At 44.8% G+C, this 19,036-nt stretch overlaps 1 protein-coding gene across 5 annotated transcripts in view; it reads left to right on the top strand.

The window, feature by feature from the left end:
- The window catches only part of Frmd4b (FERM domain containing 4B), a 330,791-nt gene that overhangs the window by 189,446 nt on the left and 122,309 nt on the right, over positions 1-19,036 (top strand). For all 5 annotated transcript variants that reach the window (NM_145148.2, XM_030255350.1, NM_001346637.1 and 2 more), the window contains 3 exons: positions 4,688-4,753; positions 6,556-6,650; positions 15,632-15,724. In NM_145148.2, the coding sequence (NP_660130.2) occupies positions 4,688-4,753; positions 6,556-6,650; positions 15,632-15,724 (254 nt within the window). The remainder of the gene's footprint in view (positions 1-4,687; positions 4,754-6,555; positions 6,651-15,631; positions 15,725-19,036) is intronic.

Genomic DNA, 19,036 nt, shown 5'->3' with positions numbered 1-19,036 from the left:
CTACATAGGAACTAGAAGAGCCAGCCTGAGCTACAGGAAGCCCTGTCTTGTTAAAATAAAACAAAAAAAGAGAGCTGGATATAGAAATTGTGTGTTGAGAAAGAATGTCAATTGGTTGGAGGAGACGTCAAAACAAATTGGCACATAGCAAACAGATCCTTTTGCCTTGTTTTTTTGTTTGTTTGAGACATACACAGTGTCTACATAGTCCTGACTGTCCTAGAACTCGATATGTAGACCAGGCTGGCCTCAAACTCACAGAGATCTGCCTGCCTCCTCAGTGGTGGAATCAAAGGTATATGCCAATGGATACATATTTAAAAGAGAGAAATAAATGTATTTGGATTATAAGGCAACCAAGTAGCTTAAAATATTATGGTATTTTCCTTAGTGAACTTACACTGCACGCACACGTGTGTGTGTGTGTGTGTGTGTGTGTGTGTGTGTGTGTTTTCAACTTTCTATAGGGCACATATATAGTTAGTTCTTATGGGTACAAAAGCACAACAGTTTAAACCAACACATTTCTTTACAACCCCCTACACTATGAAGAACTAGAAAATGAGAGATGAGCCAGGTGTGGTGGCACACGCCTTTAATCCCAGCACTCGGGAGGCAGAGACAGGCGGATTTCTGAGTTCGAGACCAGCCTGGTCTACAAAGTGAGTTCCAGGACAGCCAGGGCTATACAAAGAAACTCTGTCTTGAAAAACCAAAAAAAGAAAGAGAGTGGTTTTTTTGGTCACCTCTGTTTTTAATGTGTTATTGGGATTCTATTTTTTTTGTGTTAATTTGCATATTCAGTTTAATGTGATTTAGTTTTTGGTTTTTATTTTTATACAAGATCTCAAATTCACTATATAAACGCAAGGTAGCCCAGGCTGGCCTTGAACTCCTGGCAATCCTGCTTCAGCCTCCTGAGTACTGTTGATATTACAAGCATTCACCACTATGTCTGTGACTGGGGGCCTTGCACATGTAGTCAGAGTAGCGATGCCCAATCACCTTACTCACATTCGACTTGGTCTTTTACTTTCCTGAGTAGTTTTGAATAAATTATCCTAAAGTTTGAGCGTCAGTTTACTAGCCCATTAAATGAAGACATTGTTCTGGTGTTGCTGTTTGAAGACATTTGCAGGAGAGATGGTTGAGGCAGATTCTAATGTATCCCAGGCTGGTATCAAATTCCTGTGGAGTCCAGGAGGACCTCAAACTTCTGGTTCCCCTGATGTTCTTGTCCTGGTGCTGAGGTCACAAGCATGTACCACCATACCCAGTGTGTGGGGGCACCGTGAGCAAGCCCCCCATGGTATGCATGCTAGGCAAACCCTCTCACCTCTGAGCCGCAGCACCAGGCCTTTCAGAAAAACTCTAATGAGACTTTATACTTAATATGCACTCTCCTCAGAAGGCTGCTGCTTGAGCAGGTGTGAGCACATGATTGACAGCATGAATGCTTGAATGGCATTGTGCACTGCACTCAATCCCAAGCCAAGCTGATGTGGACTCAGGCCCAGGAGGCCGCACAACTGATCATCCTGCACTAACATCCCTATTGACTGAGCCACCCTGGGGGTATATTTGACCTTTACATTACTTAGTTAAGAATGTGTTCTGTGGCTATGAACTATGCAAAGTTTGTCCACTCACCTCTTATCACCAGTTCTGTGGTTTCTGTGGGCCATGTGTCTATAACCCCATGATCTGACCTGCTAAGCTTGTTCACAGATGAAAAACAAAACAAAACAAAACAACAACAACAAAAAAAAACCAGAGTTCAATCAAAACTGAAAATGGAGATTTTCTTTTTGCATTGAAAACCGGTTACTTATTCCTACCTTGAACTCTCTTGCTTCAACTATTGAATATGGACAACAATAGGAATTGCAGAATGTACCATTACAGCTCAGAGATAATGTCTATAAGCCACCTAGGATAATGCATGTATGTATACAGCTGGTGTCCAGTAATGGTGTCTATCATGTTTTTGAGATAGGGTCTCTCTATGTTGCTCAGGCCGGTCTCAAACTCCTGCCCTCTAATGGTCTGCTTTATCTCAGGTGAACCACAAGCATGTGCTAACAAACACAACTTTCTTAATATTTATTGATTGATTCGCTTTGAGTTTTTGAAGTAAGTGCTCTGGTAGCCCAGGAGATTGGCCTTGAATTCACTCTGTAGCCAGGACTGATCTTGACTCTCCGATCCTCTTGCCTCCACTTCCCAAGCACTGGGATTACAGGAGCACGCCACCACCTCCAACTCAATTCATTTTTCGAATTCGCTTTACAAATGTCTGAGTACAGTGCCTGAAAGGACAAGAATGTTGTCCAAGCTTTTCAAATGTAACCCAACAATCTCAACATTCATGGCCAAAAAAAATAGACACTGCAACTGAGATGTTGCTCATCTTAGGACTGGAGACAAGTCTGGGTAGCTCTCAGAAGGCGACTCATACCATTGTATAGCAATACGTGATCCCATGACACAGATTATGTATAAAAAATAAAGCCCTAGAGGGAATTTTTCCAAAAATAACTGGAGTGAAAGGCACAGGAGGCAAAGCTGTGAGTTGTGGAGCCATGGGTGTGGGGGAAAGAGGGGAATGGGAGAGAACCCGCATCCTGCCAGAGTTCCAGTGCTCTTGGTGGGCAGACGTGGGAGGACTGCCGAATGGTTTTCACACAGCCCCGGGTGGGTGTCTGGCTGTGTTAAGCCACTTACCCCACAAGGTGGGTGGTGGACAAGGGGCAGGCCTAGGTACCAGGTTCCCAGCCTCCTGCATCCCACACTGGATAGGGCAGAGGAACTGAGAACAGAATAGGGACCCTGGGGCAGCACTCAGCCCCTGGGATGAAGGAAGGAGAGGGCAGGAGGAGAGGGGGAGCTGGATGGTTCCCATGTGGGTGAGAGTCCCTGGTCAGGTCTGTGGCTGGAGCACAGGATGGCCTTCTGACAGGAGGTTAGACATGGCTCATTAGGAAAAAAGCCCATCCCATCATTCAAGCACAGAGGGCCTTGATGATCAGAGAAAGTCTATAGTTTTAGAGCTTTATTGTAGAAAGGTAGAGAGAAAGGAGATAAGGTAGAAAGAGAGAGGCTGGCTATGGGGGGGGGAGGGGAAAATAGGGGGGAAGGGAAAGAGAGAGAAGGAGAACTAGAGAGTAAGAAAGGTAAGGACTTAAAGAGAGTGAGGAGGGACCAAGCAGCCCCTCTTATAGTGGGCTGAGATATCTTGCTGTTGCCAGGTAACTGTGGGGGTGGAGTCTAGCCAGAATGCCAGAAGCTTGGGACACTGCGTGACTGATAGTCACAGAATTATGGACAGATGCCTGAATCTGAGAATGTGGCTCGCCTTTCCATCCCTTGTAGATTTCTCTATTGGGTCACCGGAGCAAGCCCCATTCAACCAAAATAGGCTGCCTATCACAGTCCCACAGTGACTGTGGCTTGATCACACTTGAACTGAAGGTTTATGTGAGTGTGTGCGCACCTACACACTTAGGCGTAACATGGATGGGTGTCTTCACATAAAGAACAGTGCTGGTTTCATTTGGGTAAATGTCTATCAAAGAAAGATATTTAGCATACAAGTGTAAGCTAGGAGCCAGGGATGTTGTTCATTGTTAAAGCATTTGCCTAACATGTACGAGACTCTGAGTTCAGTCTCAATGCTGCACCAAGAGAGGGGGAAAGGAAAGACACTCTGGGAACAGTGGCCTGCATCTGTAATCCCCCTGCAAGTGTAGGCCAGGAGCTGTTAAGTTTGGGGCCAGACTAGACCGTACAGCAAGGCCGTGTCTGAAAAAGAAGAAAATACCTATAAATGTACATACCAGAAGTGAGTGTAAAGGTGGTCTTCAGGGTGCCCCTCAAATGGACAGGGTGGCGACAACTACAGACGGGATGGTTTGGAGGGTGAGTTTATCAAGAGAAGGGCCGTTGCTTTACAACCAGCATTTCCCAGAGCTGCGATTTTCAATGTTAAAAAAAAATTACATATTGAAAATTGATATGTCAAACTGTCAGCTGTACACCTTAACTGCTAACTATAAACGGTGATCTATTAAAAGGGGGCAAAGAGTTCAAAAGTTGAGGCCTTTGGATTTGAACTTCAGTCTCGTGTTACTCTTCTTGTAATAAAAGTATCGAATTTACCAGAGTGCAGCCATGATGGAAGGTGTTTGCGTTTGTGAAATGTCAACGTGACTCAAGGAAACATAGGCTTGTTTCTGGGAAACCTGCTTCTCTCCACATGATCTGTGCCCTGTGTGAGCTTGGCCTACTATATGGGCATTGGGCTTACTGCTGCTATTGTTTCCTGGGTGCATTAAGTAGTCTTTGCTTTTTATCCTACTCTTACTTTCAACCCACAGCATATTTCATCTCCAGAGTTCACATTCAAAAGCCATACAGTCGAGTTATTAAAAAAAAAAAAAAAAACAAGCAAAGCAAAGCAAAACAAAACAACCCTCCTGTTGTCTTAAGTGTGATAGCTGTCCTCCCTCGGCCTCATGTAGTCTGCAGACTGCAGTTTATAGCTAATTCTTGCACGCCTATACTAAGTCTGCTTCTGGGAATCCCACTGGTGAAGTCACTGGAGCACGCCGCCTAGACAGATAGAGTGAGTCTGAGGATTCCTGCAGACCAGGTCTGATCCATCTCTTGATTGTCTTTGTCCCCACAGATGACAGAAGGCAGGCACTGCCAGGTTCACCTGCTGGATGACAGAAGACTGGAGCTGCTGGTTCAGGTAAGTACTGGATACCCTCGGGTTGCCCTTCCCTGTCCTCTTTTGGAGCATGGTGGCCTGTGTCCAGACTGCTCTCCTAACCGTGCCTGGAACTCAGTGCTTCAGAGGGCTGAGGGAGAAAAAGGTGGCTCTAAGGACAATTATTGTAGCTTAATCTTCCTGACAAAATCCTGATTAAGTCAAGGTACTTGATACATGTGAGTGGAAGCTCTTTGCAAAACATGTGACACTACTTGGGTTTTATCTACTTGTTGGTAAATTTTCTTTCTATTTGCCCAACACAGTGGGCCAAAAGTCTTTTTAAAGAAATGGTTGAGATGTTCTGTCATACTCCTAGATCGGTGCCTAGCCTGGTCATCATCAGAGAGGATTGCTCTGACAGCTAAGGGGAGCAGATGCAGAGACCCACAGCCAAACACTAGGCAGAGCTCAGAGGGCACTGTGAGAAAAGGGAGGAAGAGTTGTAGGAACCCAACCAGAGTGGCCTAGGACACCAGGGGAACACAGCCCACAGAATCAACTAAGGGGTGGGGGGCTCATAGAGACTGAAGTGGCAATCATGGAGCCCACATGGGTCTGAGCTAGGCCCTGTGCATATACGCTGTGGTTGTTTAGCTTGAAGTGTTTGTGGGACAATGGGAGAGAGGGTGTCTGTGACTCGCTTGCCTGCTCTTGGGACCCTGGTCCTCCTACTGGGTTGCCTCAGCCAGCCTCGAGATGAGGACTTAGGCCTAGTCTTACTAAATCTTGTTATGCCTTGCTCCATTACACCACTGCTTTTCTCTGAAGGGAAACTGAGGAGCAGTGGATCTGGGGGAGACGGGAAGTAGATCTGGGAACTGTGGGGAGGGAAGTGGGGAGAGGGGAGGCTGAGGTGAAGATATATTGTATGAGAGAATAACCAAAAAATTAAATAAATTGTTAAAGTCCTGTGGACAGGCTACACCTGTGACTGGCCTAGACCCTTCTTTAGGACCACACCTTGCTTTAGTTTCTCTTTAAGACTCGTCCCTTACACACTGCACCTAAGCTGCAATTAAAATTAATAGGATGGGATCCAGAGAGATGGCTCCATGGACCAGAGTGCTTGTTGCTCTTGTAGAAGGTTCCATTCTCCGCACCCACATGATGGTTCACAGCCATCCGTAACTCTGGTTCTGACCCCCACATGCACCACACCAGCACACACGGTCCAAACATATATGCAGAGAAAAGCCACACTCACACATAATGGACAATGAATGTCTTTGAAGTGAGGCAGAGGAATCGCACAGTAGTTTCACCAACTTTGAATCCAGATTTCTTCCTGCTTCCTCTCCTACCCCTGCTTTCTTTCTGGCCCTGCCCCTCGTCTCTTACTGTCTTTTTCCTCCCTTTCTTCCTGGCTTCCCTGTCTTGTCTTTCTCCCCCCATTTTGTCTCCACCAACTGCATACGTCCATACTTGAGACCATCATTATGAGCTGTGAGGCTCAGAGTTGAGAAGGGAGCCACTCAGGCTGCCGTCCAGTGGTGTTCGTTTTCCCCAGTCCCTGCAAGGCCAGCATCAGTCATCAGCTGGACATTCTGGCAGATTCCAAACCACACTTCCTCCCCCTCCCCAAGGCCCATAGTACCCCCAAAGCTCATAGATAGTTCCTTCTCTAGGTGGATGCTCCAAACTTAGTGACGGCTCAAAAAAGGGTAATTAAAAATCACAGAAGCAAACAAAGGCTGCTTTTGACTGCTTAGGGCAGAAGAAGGTGCTATCGATGGGAGAGACAGGCAGGCAAACCGGTGCTGATCAGATTTGTGTTTTGACAGCCCAAGCTTTTATCAAGAGAGCTGCTGGACCTCGTGGCGTCGCATTTCAACCTGAAAGAGAAGGAGTACTTTGGAATAACGTTTATAGACGACACGTGAGTGTTTGGTTTCTTCACATCTTTGCCTTCTGCCTGGACTATGCACTTGCTGATTCTTGTGGTTGGCAACAAGGAGAAAGAATTTATATCCTGTCTACTTATGAGTTTCTCCATGTGGAAAATTTTTCCCTACAAATGTCATAAAGGAAGAAGCAAAGGAGCGCAGAGCATTTAAGTCTTGCAAATATTGTCAGGCTTGGTGGCAAATGCTGGTCATCTCAGCACTCAGGCAGTAGAGGCAGGATGGTAGATGCAAGTTCTAGGCCATACTGGTCTACATAATGAGCTCCAGGCAGCCAGGGCTGGGAAGCTGGATAGTCAAACAAACAAACAAACCTCAAATTGTGTTTAGAAATGCGTGTTAATGAGTTTGTAGACTATGTTACGTGTCTTTTTGAATGAGTGGTAATGTTCTCCAATTCGCTCCATATGTCAGTAATGGAAACACTTAACTCATTCTTCATGAGTACCATGAAGCTAATTTAATGTTTTGGTGTTCATTGTTATGCAGTTTAAAACTCAGTTTGTGACTTACCTTCATATATATATACATACATATGTATATATGTGTGTGTATGTATTATATGTATATGTGTATATGTATGTGTATGTGTATATATATATATGTATATGCATATATATATTTGAATATTGAATTAATTTTTCCACAATCTAAGGCTCATTCACGTTTCCTCAGAGGTATTTTGTTTGGTTTTGTTTTTCTTTTCCCATATATCTTCATTCCTCATGTTAACACATTGGAGTGTGTGTATGTGTGTGTATCCCTGTCTGTTTTATATCACCTAATTTGTTCTGATATATTATGAGAGGAATCCTTCCCTTTTCTGAAGATGTTTTTGCAAAGTCCCTTAAATACTAAAGTCCAAGAACATGTGTTCCAGACACAAAATATGCTGGCCAACCACAACGTTCTTTGCATAACTTTCTCTGTTTAAGCGGTTTTTTTTTTTCAGTTGTCCCGTGAAACCAGGTGGAAAATAACCTCAAGAAGGAATTAATTTGTTTTTAACACCTTCTATCCTGTAATGCTTCCTAGCTCAGAGCCTCTAGGAAGTCTAAACAAAACCGTCAACTCTAGCTGCTAACCCCAGATGTACAGGATGCTTGTGTAGAGATGTACAAGCCCCAGAAAAACATAGAGCCTGACTCAGAATGTTTATTGAAGATGATTTACCCAAAGCAGGGGGGAAATGCAGTGGCATTGTCCTCTTACTCAGAGTTGCCCAAATATATGTTCACTCAATAGCTGGTGAAGTACTTGATGGTCTGCCCTCTGCTGGATGAAATGGGAAATGTGTGTGTCTGATATTTTTCCACCAGTACTTAGCCAGAAGGCCTCAAGAAGTTCACATGAGTCAGTGGTTCGACTGCCTTACACACGTGGGCAGAATGCATGTGTGAATGAAAGCATGTAAGACGCATGGACATGAACACATAGTAGCTGGATGATATGCTATGAACTGAAATTGCCATGAGCACTGTCATTCAGGAGACCATATTGAGATGGCGCTAAAAGTCTGAAGACTAGAATAATGCATTTCTGTAATGAATGTCTCCTGGGCGTCTACAGCTACCAGATGGTATGCTAGATCCCTGGGATTCAGCTGTGAGCAATGTAGTTAAGATCTCTGCCTGGAAGAGTTGCTATTGCAATGCCGTGATCTACTTTAACAAGCAAAGAGATGATAAGAAAATACCAGAAACTCTGAATGCACTGGGATCGTGTGAGATGACACATTAAGGAAAGCTGGTGGGGCCAATTTTAGACAGAGTGGGCCAGGATGATGTCTGGAAGACAGCTTGCATCGAACACCAAGAACTGGCTCTAAAAACAAAAGCCAAATTATTCAAAGATGGAGCCCAGTTTGACTTTTGTGTTTTGTTTTAATATGATGATGGTTGGTTTGGGACAGGACCTCAAATACTCCAGGCAGACTTTGAACTCCTGACCCTCCTACACTACCCTCAGTCCTGGGGTTATATGTATGTGCCACCATGCTTGACTTAGTTTCTGTTTTAAGGGATGTAGGGAAAGCCACTGTGGCTGATGTGCAGAAAGCAGGAAGGAAAGAGGTCCAAGATTTGGCTAAGAGCGAGATGGGGAAGATATCACAGAGTCCTGAAGCTGTGTGATCTGACAACCACATTGGACATCTCTACCACTCCGGTTTCATACCTATATCCTGTGCATAACAATAGTCCTCACACAGCAAATGCCATTTGAGAGACTATTGTGGCTATTATTATTCTAGGGGCTTGCTACATCCCCTTGTTGCTTTTGAATATCTACTAGGGGCTCCTACCCCACTTTAGATCATTTAGTTCCCAAATAAAAATCACAGAGACCTCTAGGTTTATAATAAGCTTTGGAGCACTAGAGCTGGGCAGATATCAACCCTCTACGCTATTTTGTCTGTTTCCCTGTCAATAACGCCAAGTTACTACTTGCCCTGTTTCCTTTAGGCCACTCCTGCTCTATCAGGCTGGCCCTTGTGGGCATGATCTCACAGTCCATGCTACCCCGTGGTGACCTCTTCCTTCTTCTCCTCACTCTCCTGGTCGTGGTCCCTCCTGAGACCACAAGCCTGGGAACCTCACTTCATCCTCTCTTTTCTGCCCAGCCCAGGATGTAGGCATTGTATTTAGCCAATCAGGGATAACTTAGGGCAGGGGGCAAGGTTTAGGAGCATCATTTGGTGTATATGAGAATCTCCTCCATGGGGGACATAGATCTTGGGGGACAGTATTTAGCGTTTGAATACATAGCAGCTGCAGTCCAACCCCTTACAGGAGACCCATGATCCGGTGCTACGTTCTGTGCTTCAGGCATATTAAGTAAGGATGCAGAGTCCAGAGCACAGGCACACATGTAAGAGAGGCTTTGCCCAGCACTGGTGTGATCTCACAGAATTATCTCTAGAACTGGGCGAGACACACAGCGTCCACAGAGGGGAGAGGAGGTGACAGTCTAGGCAAGCATCACTTGAAACAAACGTACCCTGTGCTCTTGCTAAGTGGGAAGGCACCAGCCTGGGAGTGGACAAGATCACAGGTGAACCCCTCGAGGCACAGGGATGGCAATGCCGCCACTGAAGGAGGTCCGAGGAGGGAGGACAGGATTTAGAACTACAGCGTCAGCACTGGAAAGAGGGGGCCAGATCATGTGGAGAGGCAGAAGCCCTAAACACAGTGCTTTGTCCAGACATTGAAACTTGCTTCACGAAGAAAGGGAAAAGATCTGAGGGTGCTGCCACGTCCCTGTAATCCTAGCCCCTGGAGAGTGAAAACAGGTGTACCGGAAACTCTAGGCCAGCCTCACGCATACAGGGAACTCTATCAGGAAAAGAGGGGCTGAGTGAGGGCTCTTTGGGTAATAGAGCTTACTAACACAGTCATGAGGACCTGAGTTCTAATCCCTAGAATCCACGTTTTAAAAAAAAAAAAAAAAAAAAGCCTGGATCCGTGTGTCTGCGGCCCTGGGAAGGAGAAGGAAAAAAGAATTGCTGGGATTTGCTGATTGACAGCCTAACTCCAGATTCAATAACAAACCCTGCCACAAGGGAGTAAGTAAGACCGAGAGTTATAAACAAAGCAAGATGCCCACTGCTCTCTTCTGATCTCTGCATGCATGTGTGCAGATATGCCACAAACACATATGTCACACACATACCAAAACACAGTATGAATGATTTTCTTTGAGGACTTGGCCACCAGCTTCCTTGTCTACCCTGGGACTTGTGGGCTCCTTTCCGACATACTCTTCTTGGACCCCAGGAGTCAAACCTTAACAGTTTGCCCTGACTCTCCTACAGGTAGCAGGCAACACGAAATGTCAGGATTACAACCAGCTGTCGAAGGTGTCTCCTGGCTCTGGTTGTGTTTATTTTCAGCAGTGTGAGGAGGTCTTTTCTGTAAGATGGAAGGTCTTAGCCATTTCCACCTTTCCGGGGAACAGGCCTGGAAACGTATTTATGTCTAAGGGTGTCTCCTCGGAAAGTCTTGGTCACAAGCCTAGTTCTTTGTCTGATGAATATTTTTGGAAGGTCCCTACCCCGTAAGCTTTCTGTCCACCCCCGTGAAGCCCCGTGAAGCCAACACGTCGGATCCCTCCCTTTCAGGGTCCTCATGCCCTCCTCGGTGCCACATCAGCCTTGAGACGGTGGTAAACTGAACAGAGGAAGGCAGGGCTGCAAGGGACAGTGTCAATGACTGTCTTTGTCCCAGCTCAGAGAACCAGAAGAGAAGCTGGAGAAGGACCACAGTTACATAAGGAAGGCAGCCAAGCCAACCAAGTCAAGCAGTTGCCTGACAGAGAGGGGCAGAATTCCTAAGGCTTGCTATAGGCGTCCCAGCTCTGTGTGCAGGGCGGCCTTCCGCCTCTAGAGGGCAGCCTCAGCCCTCCTTCCCCACAAGGGGCCCTTCCTGTCACCTCCCTTCATCCATTTTGGAAAACCTTTGCTGAGGGACTTTTGTTAATGAAGAAACAACATATAAGCTTTGCAACACAATGGCTTTGGATCGCTGTCCCTTCTGGTAGACAATGGAGCTTCCACCGTATAGAATCCAAACCAAAGAGAAAACATGGCTTGTGGTTACAAGTGTTTGTCTTTTGATCATTTGGTTGGTTGGTTGGTTTAATTAGTTTGTTTTGTTGTTGTTGTTGTTGTTAACTAGAGTTCATACTTATTGATTAAAACACTTAAAAACAGCAAGATAAAAACATTAAATGAGCCTCAACGCATCTTTGTATTTAGGCATAGATAGGTCATTTTCTTTTATTCCTCAGAGCCTTCATTCAAATGAAAGGACTGTAAATAGACTTTAAAAAACAAAATGAAGAAAAAAATCTAATATATGTATTGGTGGTACATGCCTACAACCTCAGCCCTTCAGAAGCTGAGGCAGGAGGGTCATGAGATTGAGGCTGACTTGAACTGCATGTCGAATCCAAGGCCAGAAACTTCATAGCAGAGGGAGGCCAGTCTCAGTGATAAACAGCAGAATCTAAGCCAGCTGTAGAGCTCATGTTAGAGCTCTTGCCCAGCATACACAAACATTCAACTCCCAACAGAAGAAAAAAGTTCAATCTCTAATACACACTTTCACACTTTAAAGGTATATGTCTATTACATAGACATAAATATCTTCTTGGAGTATTTATTGTGGTTAAGGACAGATCTCCCCACTGTGACTGTCCAAAGAGGTAACCAGAACCCACACCTTGTTCTATATCTGTCCGGAATTTTTTATAGCTTTTAAAAAAGATATTTCCTTTACTTATATTTCAAATGTTATTCCCTTTCCTGGTTTTCCCTCCGGAAATCCCCTTTCCCATCCCCCCCACCCCCCGTCCCCGTCACTAACCCACCCACTCCTGATTCCCTGTAGGGGCATCGAGCCTTCTCAGGACCAAGGGCCTCTCCTTCCATTGATATCCAACAAGGCCATCCTCTGCTACATATGCAGCTGTAGCCATGGGTCCCTCCATGAGTACTCTTTGGTTGTTGGTTTAGTTGGGAGCTCTGGGGGTACTGGTTGGTTCATATTGTTGTTCCTCCTATGGGGCTGCAAGCTCCTTCAGCTCCTTTGGTCCTTTCTCTAGCTCCTCCATTGGGGACCTTGTGCTCAGTCCAATGGTTGGCTGAGAGCATCCACCTCTTTATTTGTCAGGCACTGGCAAAGCCTCTCAGGAGACAGCTATATCAGCCTTCTGTCAGCAAGCACTTGTTGGCATCCATAATAGTGTCTGGGTTTGGTGCCCAGATGGGGCAGTCTCTGGCTGGAATTCTACATTAAACTTTTCCTCCATGTTTAATTACGGCTTGCCTCTACTTCCGTGTCCAATCCAATTTCAATGTGCTGTGTGTGTGGAATGAACTCGCCTCGTTCATTCCTACACAGGGTTCTATGCAGGCTCATAGAAACATGTTACACATCTTAAATCATGCCACATCTGTGTAAAGAAAGAATAAAGGACATACCCACCCATGATGGTGTCTCACACCCTCTAGAGGCAGGATTGATGTGCAAGGCCATCCTGGCTGCACGATGAGATCCTCTTTCAATATCTCTCCCAAAGAAAAGGATAGAATGAGGAAGGGGAAAGGAAATAGGGAGAGAAGGGGGGAGGAAGAGGAAAAGGAGAAGGGGGAAGAATTCAAAGTTAGTCTTATCTGCTATATGGAACCTTGAAGGGTTAAAATTGATGTGCCGTGTATTTAAACATATATCTTTTAACAGCTTTGAAGCTGAAGTGTCCGTAAGTCTCACATTAAACATGACAAAATATAATGTAATAATCCTTTAACTTTAGCTTTTTGTTTGAGTTTTTTTTTTTCTTTTTTTCCACTGATTCAAAGAAAACTTTCCCAAAGTTCCACCAAGAAAATCTTGGGACAGTTCCCAGTTCCCAGCAGCCATATCTTGTAACTATAGAAACAAATACACAGAAACTGAGCGCCATACTCTATAAGGTAGGAAGTCCTCTGGTATCACTTACCCCACATTGAGAGCTCTGGGTTCAAATTCCCAGCCCTGACGTTTTTCTTGCATATTTACTATAAAAGGTAACATTAATAAATAAAGACTTCCAACTTGGTTGATGTATATGATGGGAGGCAGTAAAGAAACCACTGGAATGGCTGTTCCACAGTATGGTAAGGAGTAAGGGTATTACTGTGAATAAGAACGAGGAAATGTCCAGAGGTATCAGGAGAAGTCCAAAGCAGAGAGAAAAAGAAGTAGACTGGACATGGCCAGGGTTGTCTATGAGAGAAGCTAGTGAGTGACATAGATCAGGGGCAGCAGACAATCAAGTGGGCTATGAAGACAAGTAGCTGTGAAGACAGAAGGGCAAGGAGGCTAGCCTAGACCTTTAAATGTATAGCAGGGACTTGTGAGTGTGGACTGAGGGACTTGGAGGACAGCCTGGGCTTTGATGGGCGACTAAGAGTACATCAATGGAGAGCCATTTCTTTCTGCCAGAAGCCAGGATAACGACTCCTTTGTAAGGGTGGGAAAGGACTTGTTTTACAAATGTCCAGGTCATACTGGCTTTTATCTGATCTGACCTGACCACCAGAAGAAATCCTTTTTATAGTCTAGCCTGAGCTCATTTCTAGACACATGGGCTGCCTAAGACCTAAGAGTTGACAAAAGTGCTTGCTTAATAAAGAGTAGCTCTTATCATCTTTTTAAAATGATTTATTTGTGTATGTGAGTACACTGTATCTCTCTTCAGACCCACCAGAAGAGGGCATCAGATCCCATTACAGATACTTGTGAGCCGCCATGTGGTTGCTGGGAATTGAACTCAGGATCTCTGGAAGAGCAGTCAGTGCTCTTAACCACTGAGCCATCTCTCCAGCCCCAGCTGTTCTTATTTATACTGTTACTATTTGAGCCCAGCTTTCCCATTTGCCTTGTTGCTAACTTTTTAAAACTATTATGTGTAAACATATTTGCCTGCATGTGTGTATATGCGCCATGTGTATGGAGTGCCCATGGAGAACAGAAGGAGGCATTGGAACCCCCAGATGATTGGTTATGCGCCACCGTGTAGGTGCTAAGAACCGAACCGCAGGTCCTGTGCAAGAGCAGCCAGTGTTTGCTTCTGCCGAGCCCTCTCTCCAGCCCCCTTTTCTATCTACTTACACTGAATGACAGCTTGGAATTTCCTGGGTTTGTCCTTTAATTATTTATTCAAGGACCAAAATAGGCTGGAAAATGTTTTCCAGCTTATAACGGATTTTGCTGGAATTTGACATCCCCTTCCCACCACCAGAAATGTGTTCTGAAACTGGAATTAGTATAAGCACATTCAAGGAGGCTCTAAGATGGATAGGCCAGTTGAACAGCGTTGGAAGTCATGTAAACAATCCACGAAGCGTCAAGCCCGAAAGGTCAAGGTCTTGAGAGAACTGTTTATACCTGTGAACTGATGAGGCTTGGGAGTAAATATTTAAACATCTCTAAGTCATGTGTCCACAGAAAGAGCTGCAGAAGAGCGCTGGCTATGCATACACTGGAAACTCTACTGCTGTATTTGAGTCCCCTTCGTTTTATTAAACTAGAATCTTCCTCCTTCTTGACTAAAACGTGTCACATTTAACCTTTTATATGTGTGTGTAAAGATTAATTTAGTGTTGCTCAGTGTCTTAACCTCCCGAAGCATTTTCCATCTCTTATCTATTCTCTCAGCTTTTATAAATATGTGCATGCAATATATATGGATTTCCATTGGTTAAAAACTGGGCAAGCTGGACATGGTAGAGTAAACCTGGTATAGCAAGCCTTTGTTTCCATAAACAAAAGGCGGTATAGGTAATATATTGTACTTACTGTTGTTTTTTTATTAAAATTTTAAGTGTTTATTTGTTAATTAATTTTATTTGAGATGAGGTCTCACTGAGTAGTAGCTGGCCCAGACTCGTATAGATAATGCTAGCCTCAAACTCCCAGAGATCCACTTGCTTCTGCCTACCCGCTCCCCATGCTGGGATTAAAGGTGTGCATCACTAGGCCCAGGGAATCTTGCTCTTTTTTTTTTTTCTCTTTAATTTAAGATTTGTATCTCGAAAATTGTTCCAAGCAACTTTGCAAGCTTTTTTTAGGACCGCATTGCCTTTCTCTGTGCAGATTTAGGTAATTATTTTAACAATACCCTCTAAGTATTTGGATTATTTCAAGAGTTTTGACTATCAAAGTGAGTGATTTTTATATATGGGTCATTTTTTTTTTTGTAATGTGCAAGTTCCTCTTGACAAGCTTCTCCGGTTGGAAATTCTAGCTCACAAGTAGACGGGTACAGTAGGCGTGACAGACATTGCTGAAGTGGCCTCACGGCCCGTTGTCTTCCGTGCCTGGTGTGAGAGTGTGAGTGTTTCCAGGCAGCTGTGCCAGCACCGTGTGTTGCTGAACTTTCTGTGTCATCCTCGTCCTTTGCTTTGTTCTCGCAGGGGTCAAGAGAACTGGTTGCAGCTGGACCACAGAGTTCTGGAACATGATTTACCTAAGAAGCCCGGCCCAACTCTTCTGCACTTCGCTGTCAGGTACGCGTGAGTGCATCCAGCCTTCGCCGCCTTTCTTGCTTATTTTTATTTCTCAAGGTGTCTAGAAATCAGAGATAGTGAGTAAGAAGAGAAAAGACCCTATGAGAACATTACCATGAGAAAGAGATTGCCTACTGTCTTGGTTTAGGTTACCATAAAGATTATGTAGAGTTGTTTTCTTTGAAGATAAAGGAGAGAAGCATCCAGCTTTATTCCTCAAAGACTCTTAGAGTAAATGGAAGGCTGAGGAACCTGAGAGATTTATTTTAATGTTAAGCCTGGGGTCTTTTGTTGTGTTTTGTTTTTTCCTAATTCAATAAGCTATTAGGATTCTTCAAATCTGAAATCTGGCAAACACTTACCATTCTACTTAATGCTGGGAATAATGCGTGCTGGGGATGTTGAAACAACTAAGTTTCATGTAATTCCATGTCTTAATTGAAATCGAAGATACAATGCAAAACAACTGCACAAGGAAAGAATTATCCCAACCGCTCAAAGATCCAAATCGTCTCCTGCGGAGATGGACAAGGAGAACTCTACTGACCCGTGCCATGTCCTGTGAGCTCTGTTTGGGAAAGCCCCTCAGCAAAGTCCTAAGACCCATGCCTTTAACTAAATCAGGGATTTTCTCAGAGCTGGCCCACCAGGCAGGTATATAAACATTAATTATTACCAACCTAAGAGAAGTAGAATATTTAAAGACTAATCAACCCTCTTGCCCTCTCCATAGCTTAAGATACAAAACACTGCCAATGGAGACCACGGTTCCCGTTCTTATAGCCTGCCCCCACTTTAAACCCGATAGACAGTTTTACCACAACTTTGTATTGCTGGTAGATTGTTTATAAACCAAAGTTATTTTCATAAAGCTGATTCAGATGCCTTCACCGGGAAAGGCTCTTGCAACCAAGCCCGGCTGCCTGAACTTGATCCCTGGCTCACTTGTAATCCCAGCCCCAGTGAAGTCAAAACAGGTGGATCCCTGAGGCTTGCTGGCCAGCCAGCATAGACTGCTTAGTGAGAGCCCTTAGTAGTGAGGGACTCTGGGTGCAGGGTTTACACACACACACACACACACACACACACACACACACACACACATACAGACACACACACACACACGCACACACTGTATAGCAGTGAAACAAGAAAACAAACTCCAACAGTTGTCCTCTCTCCTCCACAGGCATGCACCCATACACGTAAACATGCGCACCCAGAAGAAATAAGTGTAAAACCATTTAAAACTAATTCAACATGAAGCATAGTCTAAGATCATGGGGAATTTTAATGACAATACATCTCATTTTATACTATGATGTTGGAAACCCCACCCCAACCCCTCTACTCCCTCCCTTCGCCTCCTCTTTTCCCTCTTTCTTCCTTCTTTTCCTTACTCCTCCTCCTCCTTCCCCTCCCCCTTCTTTCCCTCCTCCTTCCTATAATGTTCAGACAAAGAAAGTCATGGTGAATGTTTACAAATATCCAAATGTTTCCATTATTATTAACGCTCAAGAAGGAGGGTACCCAAAGTGACTTATATAGGTCTAAATCATAGCTGAAAGGTGTCCAAGGATCCTAAGGAAAACCTGTAGTACTGAAAGGGTGTGGTGTAAGGCACATGTGCCCAGAAGTGAGTGAAGGAGGGCCCCACCAGAAGCAAGGAGAACAATGCCCTTACCCTAACTCTAGGGTTAGGGTTAGGGTTAGGGTTAGGGTTAGGGTTAAGGCTAGGGCTAGGGCTAGGCTAGGGCTAGGGCTAGGCTAGGCTAGGGCTAGGGCTAGGGCTAGGGCTAGGGCTAGGGCTAGGCTAGGGCTAGGGCTAGGGCTAGGCTAGGGATAGGGATAGGGCTAGGCTAGGGCTAGGGCTAGGCTAGGGCTAGGATAGGGATAGGGATAGGGCTAGGCTAGGGCTAGGGCTAGGCTAGGGCTAGGGCTAGGCTAGGGATAGGGATAGGGCTAGGCTAGGGCTAGGGCTAGGCTAGGGCTAGGGCTAGGTCTAGGCTAGGGCTAGTCAGAAACTGAAGGGAAAGTTGGTGTGAATGAGGTACCTATAAGGAATGAAGTTAACCCTGTGAGTATTTCCAACTCTGAAAACACAGAATGAATGAGAAGTTCCTTTCCACAGGAAGTTCCTTCACCTCTCCTTTCCCACCTTGTGGGATAACTGGGTGGGTTTTTTACTGACTTACTGTTTGTATCTTACGAAGGATGGGGAGAATATCTGTTTCTTTGCTTGTGCATACTTCAGCTGGCCAGCCTCCTGCAAACACATGGGCTGCCCCTGGCTATGCTAAACTCTGGACACAGTCAACATCCTTCCACACTAATCTTTGTGGACACTCACCACGTTTTTGCTGTGTCACAGTACAGCCAAAGGAATGTGTCTTTGGAGAATCTTAACAAATACCATTTATTTAGTGACCACATTTGTGTGCCTGTTCTGCAGACAGCTGCTGAGGTCTAGCGTGTGCCTGAAAATTCCAGAGAGCAAACCCTGCCTCCCCTTCCTGACAGCCCCTCACAAGGCCTTGCTATCTTTTGCAGCAGGTTCCTGGAATTCCACAGCACTTGGCGGTGGCTTGTTCCTGGGACTTTGGCCCCTACTTAGCAGTTATCTCAAATGTCCTGTAGCTGCTTGGTGTTAACTTTCTCTTCTCTGCTAGCATAATTGAAACCCTTATCAAGGCTTTAATGATTCACTTAACTCATCCTCCAAACAAGACAGTGACATCATCATAGCCTTTATTCTTCAAAGCAGGCAGTTGTTACTCCTGTTAAAGAAATGATCGTGCTGAAGCCCACAAGGTAGAACTCTCTGCATCCTGAATGGGCTTCACTGAGGTCACAGAATGGAGGCTCACAGTCCAGGGACAGCTAGTGAATGGCTTTTGTCACAGTTGTTTGTCACAGTTGTTTGTCGGAGGTTCTCACACCACAATTAGAGAACACAGAATTGTTGGTGACATTTCCATCTGAAGAAAGAACCTGTCAGGTTGCTTGTTTTGACTAGAAAATGTAACCAGGGAACTCAAACTAGAATTTTTAGATTTTTTTTAACTAAAAAAAAAAAAGAAAGAAAGAAAGAAAGAAAGAAAGAAGGAAAACTTTAATATTAGGCTTACTTGTAATTCCAGACCCAGTGACGTTAATCTGGTGGATCCCTGAGGCTTGCGGGCCAGCCAGCATAGATTGCTTAGTGAGAGTACTTGGTAGTGAGCAACTCTGGGTGCAGGGGTCAGGAATATTACACACAGACACACACACACATAAATGCAACCAAAGATAGTATTTGGTTGTTTTGATCTT

This window comes from Mus musculus, chromosome 6 (genome assembly GCF_000001635.26).
Source record: "Mus musculus strain C57BL/6J chromosome 6, GRCm38.p6 C57BL/6J".
Taxonomy (NCBI): Eukaryota; Metazoa; Chordata; class Mammalia; order Rodentia; family Muridae; genus Mus; species Mus musculus.
The sequence above is the reverse complement of the archived record's forward strand: the minus strand, read 5'-3'. Positions and strand labels throughout refer to the sequence as shown.